General features: G+C 36.9%; 1 protein-coding gene across 1 annotated transcript in view; it reads right to left on the bottom strand.

The window, feature by feature from the left end:
• ERC2 (ELKS/RAB6-interacting/CAST family member 2) overlaps positions 1-16,185 on the bottom strand; it is a 276,247-nt gene extending 260,062 nt beyond the window's left edge. Inside the window, exon 1 of the mRNA XM_062500997.1 lies at positions 14,155-16,185. Within this exon, the coding sequence (XP_062356981.1) occupies positions 14,155-14,811 (657 nt within the window). The 5' untranslated portion in view covers positions 14,812-16,185. The remainder of the gene's footprint in view (positions 1-14,154) is intronic.
• Positions 16,186-16,794: the final 609 nt, after the last annotated feature.

Genomic DNA, 16,794 nt, shown 5'->3' with positions numbered 1-16,794 from the left:
GATATTTCACACCAGAAAAATCAAAGCCTCAGTCACTGAAGTATAAAAATACTTTTCTGTGATTGACAAAGGCAAATTAAGTTATTTGATGGCAGAGATCCATATTCAAAAACAATGCAGAAATGAAATTCATATGCTTAGATGCTACAAAACCTTTGCCAATAGGGTTTCTGATCATCAACTTTTACACTACATCCAAGAGGCCAAATCTGAAACAGAAAATATTGATCTAGTGAGCACTTCCAGATGCCCAGACATGACAGAGCATGAACCCCTATAGCTGCTGTACAGGGCTTTTTGTTTCTGAAAATTAAAACTCCACAATTTATTTCTCAAATACTGACACTTCTAAAACATTTGTTCCATGTAAAGCACAGCTAAATATTTTAAAGATTCTGTACAAAGAACTGAACGCTCCAGTTTTAACAGGAAACATTGCTAAGGCCTCTTGGTTTGCTGCGTCATTTAGATTTTGCCCAGCTTAAAGGAATTTGTAAACTAAAATAGAATAGCACTACCAAAGTCATGAGAGACTGCTCAGACTCACTTATTTCATTACTCAGATACTAGATAGTTAAAGACATAACTCCTGAAGCAAAAGAATCCACAAGAAAAACAGCAGAAAATGGAAAGGCATTAAAAGAAAAAGCTGTATCATCTCAACAACAGAGACAGATCAGCAGAGTTACTTCACATACAAGAATTATCAATTTCAAATGTAAAGTTTCACCCTGCAGCTGTGCACAGGTAGAATTTAAAGATACCAGTACAGCAAAAGTGCACATCTATTTATTCATTGTAGCAGTTATCACAGCTTGCTCTGTTTCTCCCTCAGATTCTCATCTAGTAGCCTGGCAAATGGAATTGTGAAATAGAGAAGTGTGTACAGTTCCCCACCCTGGCACACTATGAGAAGTGCTACTGCATTTGTTGAGCATTACTATGCAAATTATCAAAGCTACTGCTGGGTCCTCCTGAATTCCTGCCTTTCTTTCAGCTGTTTTACATGTGCTCCTAGAAGACAGGTAAACATCTCCGTGCAATTTCTTCAAACACAGCCAATACATCAATATATCTGCTTTGAAATAAAGCTTCATCTGTATTTGATACTATAGGAATTCTCCTCTTGGAATGAACCTGAACTTGACATTTACCCCATGTTTTACCTACAGAGCAGCAGAAGTTGTGACACATATTGGTCCACAACCAACCTACTTTCGTCTAACATAAAACAAAAGCAAAAGGAAGTGACTTCATAAAATAACCTTTTAATTAAGTTAACCATTCTAAATTATTAAATTCTCTTTAGTTGTATGGTCTGCACTGCTTTTAGCTATCTAACAGTTGCAAAAGTATTGATCTGAAGTTCATTCCTTGCCTCTGCAGGTGACATGAGAATCTCCACCTTCCCTTTTCTCCTGTAACAGCAGTAGGAAATCGCAATTCACACCCAAAGAGAGAATCGCTTCTTAATCTGAAAAAGAAACTACTTCTTTACCAGTTTTGTTTGTGTTTTCTTGCTTTGCAGTTAAAGCATCAGGTTTCATAGTTTCAGAATAATGTTATAATAATAAAATTCATCTAATCATTCTGCTTCAAGTCTTTAGCAACCACATTTCTTAGTGCTTAAAAGAAAGGAACATTTCAAGCCATGGCTATTTTATGTAACAGTTCTCTTTTGGACTGTTGGTGGTGTCTTGCTTTTTTATTGAATTTAGGAGTCAAAGAAAATGAAAAAAGCTGAACAGCACAACAGAGGAAGAGGGGATAATACTGAACTTGTAAGATGTGTAAATGGTATCAATAAGAAGTTTATACAAATTGACTCACTCTTCTTAATCACACATAATCCTGCCAGTAGCCTTTTGTGTGCTGAATTAAAAACAAACAGCAGCAAGTCTCACTATGTGTTTTCCTGAATTTTCTACCATCTGGCAAAAAAAATAGTTAATCAATAAAATGGAAGGAAATTCATAGCAAAACAGATTTACTATAGCTTGTGCAGTAAAAACTGTATGTTTGTGCACATTTTAGAATTCCTCATCTGTTAAGATTATTATTAAAAACAGTTGATCACTTATTCTAAAAAAAAAATGCACAATGAAAATAGGGTTTAAAGGCTGAAATACATTGTAGACACTATTAAGCCAGGATTAGAGAAACAAACACACACAAAAAAAAAAAACCATCCCAGAAACATCCCTACATATTTATTTCTACAGCAGTAGGGAAAGATTGATCTTATTTAAGACAATGAAAATAAGAACCCCAACCATTCAGATTATATGAAGACAGAATTAAAAAAATACATATTTATGGACACTTGAAAATAAAGTGTCCAGGGCAAACACCAAGCACTGTATTAGAGCTAAAATGCACTACTTTGGCCTGCCAAAGAGTGTAATCCAATGGTAAATTGTGCTGTTCACCACAGTCACAATATCATCAGTATCCAACATTCTTATGAAGCAGCTCTGCAAGTGTAAAACACCTGAAAAACCCTAAACATCACGCTGACATCTTAGGGAAAACAGCAGAACATGAGCTGGTCGGCATAGAAATAATGTGATTTTGCAAGTGCTCTATGCCCCTTCCTGCTAAAATCCAAAGTTCTGCAGAAAAAGAATGAATTGGCAAAGGTGAGAAGGCAGTGAAGCACACACACTTGTCAAAGCACAAACTTTTAGGGATATTAAAACACAGTCACTACTCACAAAGAGTAGAACTTGAGATACATGAAATATAATTGAAACACTCTCTTTAAAAAACTCCACAAGCCGAATAACCCATTCCTAATGGACGCTCAAATGGTGAAAGACTGCCCTGAGAGCTATTAAGGGTAACCTTCCTCAGAATGAAAAGACAGATTTCAAAAACAATAGAACTCGTTTTAAAAATGCATATAATACAGTGCTCAGTTTCACAAATTTTCAATTACCCAAAATCTACAAGAGGACTGAAAAAGTTACCCTGAAATAATCCAGTCAGCTGGACAACAGTGCCAGTCTCCAAAACTGGCAGATATGTGCAGCAAATGCACAGAAAGAAGATTGATAGAGAGAAAGGTGGGGGGAAAGGCACCTGCACAAAATAGCTGTAGAAGTTGGGACCAATTTGGTGTGAGGCAAAAGTGTCTTCCTAGATCCAAACTACTTCTCTAGTTTAAGTGGTTTTTCATTAAGATGTGTTCAAATACCTGAAATATTAACAATGCAACACTGGGTTTCAAAATTAGCCATAAAAAATTAAAAATATATAAGAAAAAAATTACTGCCATATTTATTATCCCCATATTATCTTCAAAGTAAGCTTTTGGAATAGCAAATAAAAGATTAGAGTCTACCTCATATTTGGAAACAATTTAACTGGACACAGTTGGGAAATTAACACCTAGAAAAACTTGGGAACAAAATTTGGTTTTCAAATACAGTTTCCAACTGAATCAAGTTACCACTTTCTTCTGAGACCAATAGCATGACAAAAAAAAAAAGAGACCCTATAGTTGAAACAAATAGACAAACTGTAGTCCTAAAGATAATTTTGTTTTCTTGTAAATTTGCATAATCTTTCCTCGAATATTTGATTCTGTGTTTAGCCATCAAGGCACCCCTTCTCTACACAGTGAGGCAATGCTTTATACAAGACCTGAAAAGGATAATGCCCTTGTCCCATTTAACACAGGATCACTGGTGCCTTTAATTCATGTTTTATTGTTACATCTATATATGTCTTAACAAAAAAAAAAAAAAACCCTTCTCTAAAATGTTACTCACAAATATCTTTTCTTGGGCTTTGCCTGACTGGCACTGCTTGTTAATTCTGCAGGGCTGAAGCCAGGACAGTGCAGTGTATTCAGGTGGAAAAGCCCATCACTAGTGTCCTTATCTAATTGCTCAAATTCTCAGTCTGACAGTTCTCCCTCTTCAGGGGATGAGCTGCCTGAACAGCATGAAGAATGTTTTGCTCTCTTAAGCAACTTCTGTGTTTTCTACTCCTCAGCTCTCTCCTCCCTGCCTTTACTGCACCAGGAAATCTGGGAACAAAAATAACTCCAAGTGTAAGCAAAGTACCAGATCCTTCAAGCACAGTTATGCAGCTCAGTCATTCCCATATTTCAACCAAACTAAGAATGTACAAGTTACATGTTACAAATAGAAAAATAAATATACTAATATAACAATATAAACTAAAGTAAATTTTATCCCCCAAAGAGTGATATACAAAGCAGTGGTTGTTAACCAATGATGAAAAATCATGCCAAATCTCTCTTGCTAGCAAAACTTAAACCAGCATACAACCCAATGTGGTTCTGATAACAAATATTTTAGGAAGAACTTCAGATGTCCAGAGTATTGTAGTATCATTCCAGTGGTATATGATAATTTTCATTGCAATCTTCATTATCAAAAATATTACAGGTCGTGGGTTTACTTTGGATTTTTCACAATATATATCAAAACAGATAAGACAATATAATATGTACCTAATGTACTCATGTTAACATCAAATTCACTATAAACCTCCATTTTTCAATAGGTAGCACATACTCCATAGCCCAGATAGCTGTGCTGACAAAAAAGTACATTTTCACAATGATCTGGAAAGAATTTTGCCTTCCAAATAAAGGGTAATTGGGAATTTTGATTTCCCTCAAGATAAAGCTTAGCTTCTGTTCACTCAGGTAACAAATTTAGTGACCATTGAATGCAAAACAGTTCAATTATCACAAGCTATGTAAAATTTTCTAATGTACACATGTGCATAATTACATACACACATCAATAGAACAGCAGGCTTTTATTACAGACACGTTGCCTGCAAACAGTGATTTTTCCAAGTTTGGATTTAAACATTTTATTTATGCTCTGGTGCATCATGATTTAAATATAACCCACTAGTTCACCTCCACCTTCTAGAGTGTCCAGAGGAAATATTATACCATAATATTCAGGCATTTCTTCACTGAATTAGTTAAGACCATTATGCTTTACCAGTAACCAGGTACCTGGAAGTCGATGTCACACACAAGAAAGTTGACACTACCAGGACTATTCTTTCAGCCTTTCTGCCTACAAATTGCAAAAACCTATACATCCATTTACACAGGTTAAATCAAAATATGTAGAAAAGCTCTAATTTACAAAGCACAGCTCCCTGCCTCTTTCTGTGAGTCTCTCCATTTAAATGCAGGCTTTTGCAGTGAGACTTGTACTGTATAAATTTAATGCTGTAGTCAATTAAAGGCAACTTGAGTGAGTTCAAAAAGCAGGCCTTGGTTTAGGGTTTGCTGCTCCTCTGGAGCTGCACCCCAGCGTGTGTGACATCTCTCCTGTAGGTTGTGCTGATCTCTGCTTTTCTGCCACAGAAATGCCACGGGATGAGACCCCACCCTCCCAATTCAAATATAGATGAGCCTGGAATACAGACCTTATATGATCTCAGCATTCTCTGAGTCTCTAACACTGAAATATTCACTGATTTGCCTCAGGATTTTCCTTTTGGTAAACCCATCATTTATTCCTTTTCCTTTGGGGTACAAAGACTGCTTCACATGAAATCTACTGCCTTCTTTTAATATGTGTTTTGTTAGCTTTATCATTTCCCATCACCAAGAGTAAAAGCAGTAACTATCCTGTGGCAGATGCTAAAGGAAATGCAAAAAGTAAATATTTTCCCCATCCCACAGGCTAAATATTCTAAAATTAGTAGATTCAAAAGATTTACTTGCTCCTGCCACAAGCAATCCAACTCAAACCAAAGTTATCCTTTATAAAATATGCCAAGGGTTCCTGAATCCTAGTTTCTTTACCAACTCAGCTGACAGATATTCTAGGAATAAATTGAAGTAACAAGTATCTTGCAGCTGACAGCTTTAAGAAGTGGACTCACAGGTACCAGGGAATACACAGTTCCATAGCCAGGAATGTCAGATACCTTCCACAGAGCAAATGACAAACAATCCAAACCTGGCCCTGCACAGCATTAACCAAGCATAACTCCAGACATGCAAAAACTCAGAAGAAAACTGAACCAATGACAACAGGTTAGGTCACCATCACAATGCCCTTTCCCTGACAACAATCTGAAATGCATCTTAAGTCAGGAGCAAAACAGAATAGAGAAAGGTTAGGAAGAGTCATGCAAGTTTATCTTTAAATTACATACATATATAAAATAAAGAAATATAATGCTTTGCAGCACAGCCAAAAGGGTCATGTTTCTCAGAAACAGCCCAGAGGAGGAGTTCCATATTGCAGGCTAATTGAATATGGCATTATCAATTGCCTGTTAGATGATTTGGGGACAACTGTCAGAAAACACAAGATGCAAGGACCAGAAGGAAGGAAAACATCTGAAATTTTACTAATAAAGCCTAAAAACATAAAATGAAAGACATTACTCTTTTTTCAGTACTTCCTTTTCTCTCTTCCACTTTAGATGATGAAAAATTCTGAAGTAATTTCCAACATTTTTTTCAGATTAAGTCTAAGACCTCAAGGAAGGAAACCAATACAGAGAACCTAACAGAGAAATAAAAATATACTTAAAAAAATACTCCAGAAACTACTGGCTCCATCACACTCAGTGAAAAAGAAATTCCCCAAGGATAACATTTGATGTATTATCTATGACACCTGTGAGAAACTGTACTATTGATGAGATTAAAGCTTTAATTAACATCTCCAGGAGACTTCACTTATGTTTTGTAAAACTTGCTTTCCCAACAAATTCCTGCATTATGAAACCATTTAAAGTTAATGTGATACATCCAACACCACCTAATTCTAACGAAATTCAAAATGGTTTATATACAGTTACCTCTCTCCTGATTTCCTTAAGTCATTCTGACAGCATAAAATACCTTCTAGGATAGAACTGAAGCTGGACTTGCCTAATTTAAGAAAGGAGGAGGTAAAAAGCAGCAGGTGTGACTTAGCAGCAGCTGCTGAAGGACTTCAAGCACCTGCCTGAAGAACCTTCAAGCAGGGCTACAAGAATAAAGCAAGGGTAGCTTAAAGATAGTTTCATCCCAACTAATATTCTGCTAGGTCTACATTTTTTCTAGAGTGGTCTTTTCTGAGACCCTGTCAGAATCCTAGCTTCTGTTCAAGGGTTTTACCACACTGTAACACAACAGTCCCTGCTGAACAACAGAACAAAGGGAAGCAGATGGGGGAACAGAGAATGCAGCATCCATCTGAAATTTCAAGAAAAGTTTAACAAACAGGTTAAATTTGGCTGAAATATCTTCAAAAATAAATAAAAAATGTGTAGCCTTTCAGAATGCTCCTCATGTGATACTTCAGTTTTCAGATGACTACCACCATTACAGGACAAAAAAAAAAATATCCACCAGGAAGAGCAGCATCTTTTGTAGTGTTTTGGGGAGAAACACCAAATGTTAGTTGAGGATGTGACTATGTTCAAAGCTGGTGAGTTCACAGTTCCAAGTCACAGAGCCTCACACAGTTCCAATCACCTACCATTGCAATGATCTTTCTGCTATAGAGTCAATCCACCTCCTCAAAATGTTACTGGTCTTGTTTATTCTTTTTTAAGAACACTCACTGACACTCATCATGAGACTTCAAGATACAAATGACATTTCATGCCAGCACTTGGACACTGGATAATTGAGAACATATATCCTCAATTTAAAGTACATATTTTGCAATATTCAATATTTTTTTTCATTTCCAACATGAATAAAGTACCTTTTGCTCTAAAGAAAACAGTACTCTTTCAGTTACATCTACACCCAGTGCATTCTGAAGACAACAATCCATGGTCCTTATCTTTGCTGAAAAACTGGGGGCAACAGAACAAATACTTTCCTCAGATTTCTTTATACCTCAAAAATGCCCAAAAGGGTATAACTTCTTATTACTGTCCTTTCCAATCTACCACTAACATGCAATGCAGTTTTCATACAGCTTAAACTATTAATTTCTGCTTTTTGACATATATATGAATACTACTACCTGAACCAGAATACCACCAAAAAGCTTCAGCCAAGACCAAACAAGTACTTACACAGTTACAAAGTCACATTTCTATTATTCCTTCCTCTAGCTCAATACTTACCAAGCTTTTTCAGACAAGGTAGGGGGAGTTAAAAGTAACTACATCCCCTCCTTCACCCTCAAGCACTTGCAGGTTAGTACTCCCTCAATTTCCTTGGTTATCTACAGTATTGTGGCCCCCTCCTCAAATTCTACTCCCCACCAGGACCAGGAATGTTCCCTCCTCATCAGCAGGAACAACAAAAGGCAACACACACACTTCTGGCACAGCTTATTGACTGTTCCTCACCAGCTACACACCATCCCTCCTCAGCAGAAGAGTCCTGCTGTTTTTGGCCTCTTCCCATTCCACAGACATTATTATTTTCAATAAAATAATAAAAAAATCCATTGATTTTATTCTACTTTCCTATTCACATGATGACTGTTTGATCTATTCTGTGTGGTTAAAAGCTTAAGTACTTTGTCGCACTTGATAAACTAAGTAAAGAAGAAATATTTTGCACTTACCTAAATTGCCATCAATGTGCATGAGTTTAAATGAAGAAAAGAGTGGAAACATGCAAAATAAAGTTAAAATCAACAAGTATGCGTGCAGCTCAAGACAATTCTTTTTTAAGCTGAAGAAAGCAGGAAACAACAGTACAGTGAAAAACAGAAAATCAGGTGAATGGATGTGATGAACTTACTGGCTTTACAGAATCATCCTGAAACACCTTAAGAAGCTTTTGCTGGCTGTAAACACTATATTCAAATTTGACACTGGAAGTAATTTTTCTTGAAGAGACTCATTTAGGAAAAAGACAGCCAACTCCTTTTTTTTTTAAGATTATTAATATGAAAACATACCTCAGGTAGCATAGTAAACCACAAGCACATTTCCATGCCTCAGGTTCCTAGCTTTGAATTGTATAACCATATACCTCATTAATACACACAATAAGCTTCAAAAAATCCCTTCTGTTTCACACATTTACAACATAATATGGGCTGAAAAGGATTTCTACTCCAAAAAGTCTTCCTCTGACCACACCTGCTATTAACAATGAAAGCTCCTTTCCAACCAGTAACCAAGTGCATACTTGGACACGTTAAGGAAGGCAATACCTACCTATGATCTCACACTAAATACCCAAGTGTTGGCAACTCCCTGCATATTCCACTACAATGAAGCCACAAGAATTTCAGAGAGCATAAACAAAAATATCTAAATATTTTAAAATAATGTATACCTCAGCCTAATTAATGTCTTCCTAGGAACAGTTCAGTTAGTACAGGTAAGGGAAGCACCATTTCAGAATATTTGTCAGTATATTTTCTTTTATTGTTCTATTTAGATACTTGGCATGAATCAAAGTGAAAATGAAGAGCACGTGAAATAACATCGAGTAGCTACTCACAGTTCTGAACTCATGAATACACATTCCCTTCTCTACTGATTATTTTATCAGCTCTGTTCTGCTAATTGCAGCATCAGAGTTATTGCTACAGATAGACAGAAGTTATTCTGAGAAACTACATATAAATAAACTTTTGTATTTAAAACTCTAAGCCTCAGAGGACCTGCTCACTGTCCTTTCTGTCCTCCCTCCATCTCATTAATCAGAAGTAAATTCCTGCAGTATCAGGATAGGAACAAAACTTCAAAAAATTCATAATATGTTTTCAAAGAAAACATTAAGTCAATTAAAATTACCTCATTTTCTGCAAGGGAAAAAAAGGATCATATTCACCCATTTATTTCCAACAACATATAACCATGCCATGACTGAAAAATAGCCACTGTTCATTGCACACAGTGTCCATTCTGTATTAATTATGCAGTATTAAATGATGACATTTTTAAGTAGGTAAAAGGGGCTTTATTTTGTGCAACAGGGCTTAATATGCCTTTTTTAAAATGTCACAGTGATTCAGTTTTTGCAATGGCATAAAGGCAGCATATCAACTGATAAACATTAATGTATTGTATTAGAAGCAGCTAATTCCAAACCAAATTAGTTTTCCCTCTTGACAGACAGGCAACAACCTTGGAAATTAATATTGCTGAATAATGAATGCCTTGTATCTTCCCAGCACTTCCCACCTCATGGCCTTCTGCTCTCCACTGAAACCTTCTACACTAACTCTTCTATACATTACACATTATTTAAATCTTCTATTCAAGCTAGATTAGAGGGAATAACTGTCTACCTAGGGGGAAAAAAGCAAAATCTCTGTTTGAGACATTGTAAATCAATGATTCCAAGATGAAGAAGCAGTTTAAATAGTTCAAAACACTTAGAGTACTTCCTCCCCTATGCATATCAACACAATTCCAGTTATGCTGTGAGAAAATATCACAAGGTATATGAAGAAAGAAAAACCAATTAAATTTGGGCTGGGATAACAAAGCACAAGAAAGCATACACTTTCAGAAATATAACAACTTCCAAAAGAAAAACAGCAATGTCCAAATTACTGCCCATAAACTTCCCCACTGATGTCTTTCTGCTTCCAAAAGATTTCATTTCATCATTTTTCCTGTTGAAACAGATCTTATTACTTCAAATTAATTTATGGATTTGGCAATTTTTTTCATTTATAATCCTACTTCCCAGGATGCTTTTAAGCCTCCCCAGTCTTGACATGATCTGGATGCATAGCACACATCCATCCCTTAGGACATGGATGAAAGCCTCAAGCACATGAGAGATCCCTACCAGGTCCTACTGGAAATCTTCCAGTTTCACCATGAATCACTGATGATTACACTTGGACATAGGCTTCCAATCTAACAGTTCTCCATACAGTAGCAATTCCTGTCATGCTTTCCACCAACTCACTAAAGGGAAATCTTTTGAGGCAAGTTTTCTTCACATCAGTACATTGCTACTGCTTTTCCATTATGCATAAGGTGTGTTTTCCTGTCATCCAACAAACATCAGACGTTTTTGACAAATCCATATTAGGTGTTAGTGTATTTTTTTATTTCTCCCCCCCCCCCCCCCATTTAAAAATAGCTAATTGGTTTTATAAATACAGCTCCCTAATAATTCTTTGGGTTTTGCAGTATTTTTTCAGAAACCACAAAAAAATATGAAACATATTTCACTAATTCTATAATTTCAGTTTTTTGGCAGGCAGATATGCCCTTCTCCAGTCTCCTGGGAGTTCCCAAACTTTGCTGGGAGACCCAGGAATCCAGGCAGAGTTACTTTCATCATGGACAGCCAATGTGCAAACACTTGTGTTTCAGTATGAAACAACCCAGTTTTTTAAGAAGTTTCATAAGCCAGTAAACCTCAGACACACAAGCACAGACTGACCACTTTCAGCATAGATGTGACAGAGCACATCACCTTTTTTGTTCTTTAAAATTAAATTAGAATCATCAAAAAGATGTAAATTAGCTGTCTGAAAGAATCAATAGCCCTCTGGGTAAGGGTGACAAGCTGACACAGCCAGCTTGGGCTTCCAAAGCCATTCCTTCAGAAAGGCTTCTCTCCAAATGCAAGCAGCAATTACGTAAGAGGATAGGTGCTTTTATACACAAATATTTAACTACAAGAGAGGAAATAGCAGAAACACATGGTTGACTCCCAAAACTAACGGAAGGTCCCTGTGGAGTTTTGCTGGAACCTGTGGCTGGGATTTGTGCTGACTGACACTTCCCGAGTACCCAGAGACCAGGGTGATCAGAAGATGACTAATTCTCCTCAACGTGTTTGGCTCTTCAGAACAGTAAAGACAAAAACCAAATGCAAAGAACGACTTTATAAGGAAGGTTAAGCAAATACAGAGGCTGACAGAAGAAATTCAGAGAGATAAAAGTAGCACACAAGTGAAAATAATCCTACCTTAAAATATAACAAGCTGGGATCTAAACTAATTAAAATTAATGGCGAGGGGTTTTTTTCAGCCATGATAGATATTTCCATTAAGATATTAGCTCAGTATTCAGTAGCAGCAAAAATAAAGGCACCCAATACTGGAAAGAACAAAGGAGTTGTTGGGAATTTCTGTGAGACTTACAGAATAAAAGGGCAAACACTACAACATCAACACAACCCATTTTATACCCAAAGACACAAGCTGTTGTGGTCCCCTCGCCTCAAAAAAAGAAAAAATCCTGAACATGTAATAGGCCTGAAAAACATCATGTTACTGTTTCACAAGGAATCATCACACATGGTAAGATTCTCCTGTCTGGAAAAGAGCTGAGGAAGGGATGTGATGATGACAGTGTAAAGTCCTAAGCAGCACTGAGACTGGCACCACACATCAATTATTTATTGCTTCTTTCAGTACAAGGAATGGGAAATCCCAGCTAAAGCAGCCCAAGTCTAGTGCAAAACCAGAAAAATCAGTGGTTCCTCACAGGTAGGTTGGGCTGTAAGAGCCCAGGAGTGGACACTGGCATTTTACACAGGTCCGGAGGTAACTGACTGAATTTAAAGTCCACTGAGTTATTAGGCACAAAGAAACAGCAGCTGGATCATAAGGACTGCTCTCTGGGAATACCACTGTACACTCAACCTCTTCTGTCAATGTTTGGACACTGAGCTACCTAATCTTTGTGTTACTGTATTACAGACTAAGGATTCATGTTAAATACACGCACAAGGCAAGATACATTGTTTTTGGCAGGTTTGCTGTAACAAGAAAATAAGAGCATTTTTCAAAAAAATATGACCTGAATGAACTCATAACTGAGTTACTAGTTTACTTTCCCCTCAAGATAAGGAAAACCAGCTTTCAGGGGGGAAAAAAAAAACCACCAAAACATAAGCTCATTGGTGTGTGGCAAAGTCTCTAAATACATGATTCAAATTCCAAATGTCAATATAAGGTATTAATGTCACATTGCCATAAGGAATACATGAGAGCATATTAGAATATATCTTCTCCTAATGTGATACCAACTACTGCTGTTAAAATATCTAATCAACTAAGTTTTGGAAAAACAGAACCTCCACCATGCATCTTTTTTGGTAATATTGGTTCTAGCAGCATCCTAGTGCATCTGCTATAAATAAATAATCAGCAGCTACTATCATCAGTCTGGATACAGGAGTTACACAAGAAAGTAATAAATTAATTCATTGGACTGAATTCCTGATGACAACCCAGTCAGTTTCCCAGTGAAGTAACTGGTAACAGACTTGCCAGCTCTGTAGATATTTAGGTTGATGGCATGCCTAAAAGGTAGAAAGTTTGCTGAGAAGCTCTAATTGATCACAAACTTGGAAATAATTTAAAAATCCCAGTTGCTGCTGCCTGCCAGCAAAGAAGATTAGATTTGGAATCTAGAAGTGAGAGAAACACAGGACTGTGTTTTTGTCTGGGGAAGTTAACAGATGGATGAAAAAGGAGCAGTTTTAAAATAAGACCAGAAGCCAAAAAGTGTGGAGAAAGAATTTTTTTTGTCTACTCTGTGCTGCTGTTTCATAGAGCTGTGTATATATAGCTATATACTTGATATAGCAAAGTCTCAAAGTTTGACTTGACAGATTCATCCATCCAGATTAAAATATTTCAATCTTTTTATAACTTCAGGAAAATAATGTGACATCATGAATAGAAGTATTTGAAGTACATATTTACAAGATACTCATTTTCTACAATGCAGGTCTCTGAAATGTTACTGGAAACTTTCACTTCACTCTGTGATACAGAAGTACAGAAAGTTGAATATGAGGATTTACCTTCTTTTAACTTTAAAACTGTTAAATCACTGTACAGCTTAAGCAAAATATGCCTCTGGATGTTTATTTTTACTTTTTCAAAAGTGGCTCATTTACCTCTTGAGAAAATGTTGCCAAGACAACATTTAGACAGTTGTTGCAAAAAAAAAAAAAAAAAAAAATAAAAATAAAAACATCCTAGAGAAAGTTCCAAAAATAAGAGAAAGGATAACAACAATTATTTTTTCAATCTAAAATGTGAAGGAATACTGCATGAAGGAAATTAGAACCTAATTATATTTGGATTCTTATTAGAGTGCTTTCCTGCAGTTTAGCAGTCAGAAGCAGATATACCAAGACACAAAATTCCTGTGGCAAATATCAAACTTTGCACTAGATACAGTACCACAAGCAAAACATCAAGTGCTCAGTTCAAATCCACACAGGCTTTCATAATTACTTACCTGATTTTCTTCATGGGAAACTCTCATCTGTTCTTTAAGAACTGACATTCTGGCTGCTTCTTCTTTCCTCAGTACTCTCTCTTTCTTTAGCTCAGGACTCCAGAAAGTTTTGATGCTGTTCATAGAGGACCCCAGCTTGCTGTCCTTAATGTCTAGTTCTTTTCTGAGAAGGTCGTTCTCCCTCTGGAGATCCTTCAGCTGAGCCTGCAGATCTAACATGGTGCTATCTCTAACCTGTCTCAGCATGGAAGGAACCTGGTGGTGGTGGTGGTGCGAGGATGTGGTCAGCCCCCCGTGCTGGTCAGTGTAAGAAAGGACATCTGTATGTGACAGTCCAGCAGAAGCAATGTTGGGGCTGCTCCCCATGGCTGTGACTCTGCCACCATACACAGCTCGATTTGTAGCCCTTCCAAGAGTCATTGTGCCCTTTGGGAACGTAGTAGAAGCTACACCCTCGTGGTCACTCAGGTACATTGGTCCAGACGTTGCATAGGCTGCATTAAGGGACTGGATGTTCTCCATGGATAACGTCTTCCCTGTCCCTCCTCCTCCCCCACTGCTGGTTCTCCTGTGACCCAGGCGAGGGGACCGTGGCAAGCGGGGAGACCTCGAGGGACTTCCTTCCAAGTTGCTGATTGTTCTTGCGCTTCCGTACATTTTTCTTCTGCTTTGAGGTACTATTTAGTAAGAAACTAGTAACACTAAAGTTGAATATTAAATTTATAATTCCAGCTAGAAATACTGGCAGTTTCACTGCATTCTTCCAGCAGGCAAAAAACTGGTTTTCCTCCAAAGACAGATCTGAAATAAAAAAATAAAATAAAAAAAAATCAGAAAATTAAGTTTTCAGTCTGGAAAATAAACTTACAAGTAATCACCACATATCAGAAAAAACAACTTCACAGAGTAATAACTTCAAAAATATAAATCTACTATATATTCTATATTTAGGATGATCAGTTAAAATACATTTTCAAATTCATTTCAATCAAAATAAAACTCCTAATTTCTTTCTTGCTCTTTTGAGCTAAAGTTTATTAAACTAAGTTGGAATGAACAACATAGGACCAATAAGATACCTCAGCTGGTAAGTTAATCAACTTAAATGGCTGACAATATTACATTTATATAAAGAAAATTATTTATTGTTGACATTAGCAACTACCCTCTTAAAACCTCCATTCATTCCCAAGGCACACAGATATAAAGGAATCTCGTTGATTTACTTTTTCAAGTCCTGGCATTTCAACATCACTGTCTAAAACTGCCCCTCCTTTCAGCTGTCATGCAGCATTCAAGACATGACCCAAAGCTTGTTTCACCACAAGAACTTGTGCAGCTTTTCTGCCATCTCAAACACACTGACAAATAAAACAAAAAAGAAAAACAAAACAAAAGAAAAATCATGATGATTAGAAAAATGCAACTGCTTATCCTAATTCTTGAGTGCCAGTCATCCTCTGGCCAAGTAACTCATCAAGCCCTCTGAGAAATCCATCCTTCTATCTTCCTAGTTGCCTGAAATAGTTCTGTAGCACCTTCAAAGACAAATCTCCCATGAGACCAGAGCTGAAAATCACTTTCTTTCCACAGGCTCCTGGCAGATCCTGAGCAAAAGCAATAAATCTTCTAAACTGATACAATTCATTCCACCCTCTCTTGCAAAAAAAAAAAAAAAAAAAAAACAAACAAAAAAAAAAACACACAAGATGCTCACCTGCTTGGCTCAGTATTTTCTTATTTTAAATAGATGCCTTTAACATACATGTGGTTAAATTCATTGTTCTAATCACGAGTTTACTATTCCGCATTGCGAACAAAGCTGTATTTTACATGGATCCTTTTAGGATCCAGAAAATTCAGCATGCATTCTCAACTGGGGGCAGGAAGGCAGGCACTGGACACTTTGCCCCATGCTCTCATCAGCCTTGCAAACCCCAGCAGACATGATACCATTCATGTCAAAGTCCCTCCTGATGCCTGTTCCAAATTCAACTCACCTTATTTTCCACATTCCAGCCCCACCTGATCACCTGCATCCTGCAGCCAACAACACCATGGGTTCACGTTACCCACATGAAGTCTGACAATTCATTTTTTTTGTCTTTTAGCTTTCTATTTCTATAGAAACCTGGAGCATCGGTTTCTAATATGATGCTACTAGAAGATCTCACTCAAATTAGTTTTTAAATCCTTACTTCTGCATTTAACATAATTGCAGAGTTTCCTTGAAATACGATATGCACAGCATCCTGTAAGTTTTGATTTTTACTGGTTACACACTCTTACATGCCGAGAGATGATTTAGGCTTTTAGTGTCCCCTCCTGTGGCCTGAATCACCTAGTCAGCAGGAAGTTTGGTTATCAGCCAAATACTTAATAGCTTTGCACAACTACTTGCCAATATTAACACTGAGCCAAGAGCTCAAACATTTGTAAAAGCACCAAAAGCTTTAAGGAAACCTCTTCTTCAGAGTTTACCTCCCCAAACAATATATGGTGACAGCTGAGTGCAGAAATTACCAGTCCGACTCCAAACTTTCTACAACTGTTTAGTACTATACAGCTCCCTACATATAACCCAAAGAAGCAAAATAGAAAAAAAAAAAGTGATGCAAAACACAATGCTCCCATTCTCTC

The sequence above is a fragment of the Cinclus cinclus genome, chromosome 12 (assembly GCF_963662255.1).
Source record: "Cinclus cinclus chromosome 12, bCinCin1.1, whole genome shotgun sequence".
In the NCBI taxonomy this organism is placed as follows: Eukaryota; Metazoa; Chordata; class Aves; order Passeriformes; family Cinclidae; genus Cinclus; species Cinclus cinclus.
This window is presented reverse-complemented; position numbering and strand designations above follow the sequence as displayed.